Consider the following 2500-nt stretch of genomic DNA (forward strand, 5'->3'; position numbering starts at 1 on the left):
TCATCATCGTTATTGTATTACTGTGATTATTATATTTGTTGTATTATCATCATCGTTATTGTATTACTGTGATTATTATTATCATCATTATTATTATTATTTTTGTTTATCATCATCATCGTTTTTGTATCACTGTTATTTTATTATTATTATTATTGTTATTATTATTATTTTTATTATTATCATTATTATTATTGTTGTTATTATTGTTATTATTATTGTTAATATTATTGTTATTATTATTATTATTATTGTCATTATTATTATCATTATTATTACCATAATCATAATTATTATTGTATTATTATTTTCATCATAATTAAAATGATAGTCATTAACGTCATTATCATGTCTGATCATTATTCGTAATATCTTCATCAAACCCAAACATTATTATCAATTTCCAAAAACATAAAACAAAGAAAGGAGTAACAAATAAAAGATAACATAAGTCACAAATATCACTATCACTGTTGTTGTCGTTGTTATTGTTGTCATTGTTATTGTTATTGTTGTTTTTGTTGTCATTGTTATTGTCATTGTTATTATCTTTGTTATTGTCTTTGTTTTGTCATTGTTATTATTATTGTTATTGTCATTGTTATTGTCATTGTTATTGTTATCATCCATTGTAGTGTAGAACGTGTTCACAGATCAATAATATATATATATATATATATCTATACATAAAAGATAACAATCAGTTGAACCTAACGTGAGTGTCTGTGAAAAGAACGAAAAAAAAGAAAAAAGGAAAAAAAATAATCATAAATACATGAATAAAAAACAGAAAGAAAGAAATAAGATAAGAAAAGACGACAAAATGACACCGAATAACTAGGAAAAAAAAGTTATCCAATATCCCTTAGAAAGTGTTTGAAAAAAAAAAAAATATATATATATAGTGTTGCGTCTTAAGTTCGAGCAAGATGAATGGGCGTGGTCTGTGGGTAGCGTGGGCGGTGTGTTTCGCGATCTTCCTCGCCCAGCCGCCCTACACGAAGCAGCTCCCGAATATTATCAAAATAGGTGAGTACTTTGAGATTTAGGATGAGTGGTGCGTGTGTGTTTGTGTGTGTGTGTGCGTGTGCGGGTGTGTGTGTGTTTGTGTGTGTGTGTGTGTGGGGGGGGGGTAACATGTGTTTGTGTGTGCGTGTGTGTGTGTGTTTGTGTGTTTGTGTGTGTGTGCGGGTGTGTTTGCGTGTGCGGGTGTGTGCGTGTGTGTGTGCGGGTGTGTGTGTGTGTGTGTGTGTGTATGTGTGTGAATACTGAAATGAGGTATAAATTTTTTTTTTCGGTTTAAGGTTTTGTATTGTAAACACTTAGATAATATTAAATATAATCTTAAAACCTTTAGAGTAATGTAAGTGAAAAATTTATATAAGTGAGGGTATGAGTTTTTGTGTGGGTATGAGAGTGTGAGTTTTGTGTGAAACTTATTATATCCTTTACGGCGAATCTTTTGACATATAGGCCTATTTCTTTTGAAAATCTATTGTTATTGTTATTTGTCTTGCATGCAGGTCTCTCCTGAAAAAGGTGAAAGTCGAAAAAGTTTCTGGTAGAAGGATTCAACACTAAGTATTTTCATCTGATTGCTTTTCTGTGGAGTTTATAGATGATTGGTAATGGTAATGGAGATATTTTTATGATTCGGTTTGTGTTACTTATTTCCGGGGGGGGGGGGGGGGGGGAATATATAAACGAGAACTAAGAATTATTTTCTCTTTCTTTCTTTCTCTCTCTCTCTCTCTCTCTCTCTCTTTCTCTATCTGTCTCTCTCTCTCTCTCTCTCTCTCTCTCTCAATCTCTCTCTCTTTCTTTCTCTCTCTCTCCCTCCCTCTCTCTCTCTCTCTATTTCTCTCTCTGTCTGTCTCTTTCTCTCTCACTCTGCATTTCTCTCTATTTCTCTCTCTATCTCTCTACCTTCGCAAACCGAATCCTAAGAACATCTCCATTACCACTACCAATCATCTATGAATTCCACAATAAAGCAATCAAATGACAAGATTTAGTGTTGAATCCTCCAACCGGAACCCTTCTCGACTTTCATCTATTTTAGGAGAGAACTGCATGCTAAACCGTGATTCTTCTTCCGCCTATCAATCACGTCTACTGTCTATTTGTCTTGACGTCATTCTGTGTATTTACTTATCTCCCTTGCTGTCTATCTGCCTGTCGCCTTAGCTGTCTATTTGCATGTTAAATGATTATTATATGTGTGTGTGTGTGTGTGTGTGTGATGTTTTTCAAAAAAGGTGAGACAGACGGACGTACAGAAACTATCGGTTCATCTTACTTATATTTTTGGTTTGTTGTTATTGGTGTGTGTGTGTGTGTGTGTGTGTGTGGTTGTTTGTTTGTTTGGTTGGTTGGTTGTGTGTATAGATGTGCGTGTGTGTGTGTGTAAAGGGGGTGGGGGTGGGGGGGCGCACCATACACCCACGACGATTGAAATAAAGAAGAAAAGGTAAATGGTTAAGGCAATTATAGTTGGTAG

General features: G+C 34.0%; 1 protein-coding gene across 1 annotated transcript in view; it reads left to right on the forward strand.

Annotated features, from left to right (window-relative positions):
* The window catches only part of LOC122254793 (glutamate receptor ionotropic, kainate 2-like), a gene marked incomplete in the record, with an annotated part of 86200 nt that overhangs the window by 7822 nt on the left and 75878 nt on the right, over window positions 1–2500 (forward strand). Inside the window, 1 exon segment of the mRNA XM_086533537.1 lies at window positions 694–1029. Within this exon segment, the coding sequence (XP_086389663.1) occupies window positions 930–1029 (100 nt within the window).

Source organism: Penaeus japonicus, unplaced genomic scaffold (assembly GCF_977035675.1).
Source record: "Penaeus japonicus unplaced genomic scaffold, GWHDUDI00000001_assembly GWHDUDI00000003, whole genome shotgun sequence".
Classification (NCBI taxonomy): domain Eukaryota; kingdom Metazoa; phylum Arthropoda; class Malacostraca; order Decapoda; family Penaeidae; genus Penaeus; species Penaeus japonicus.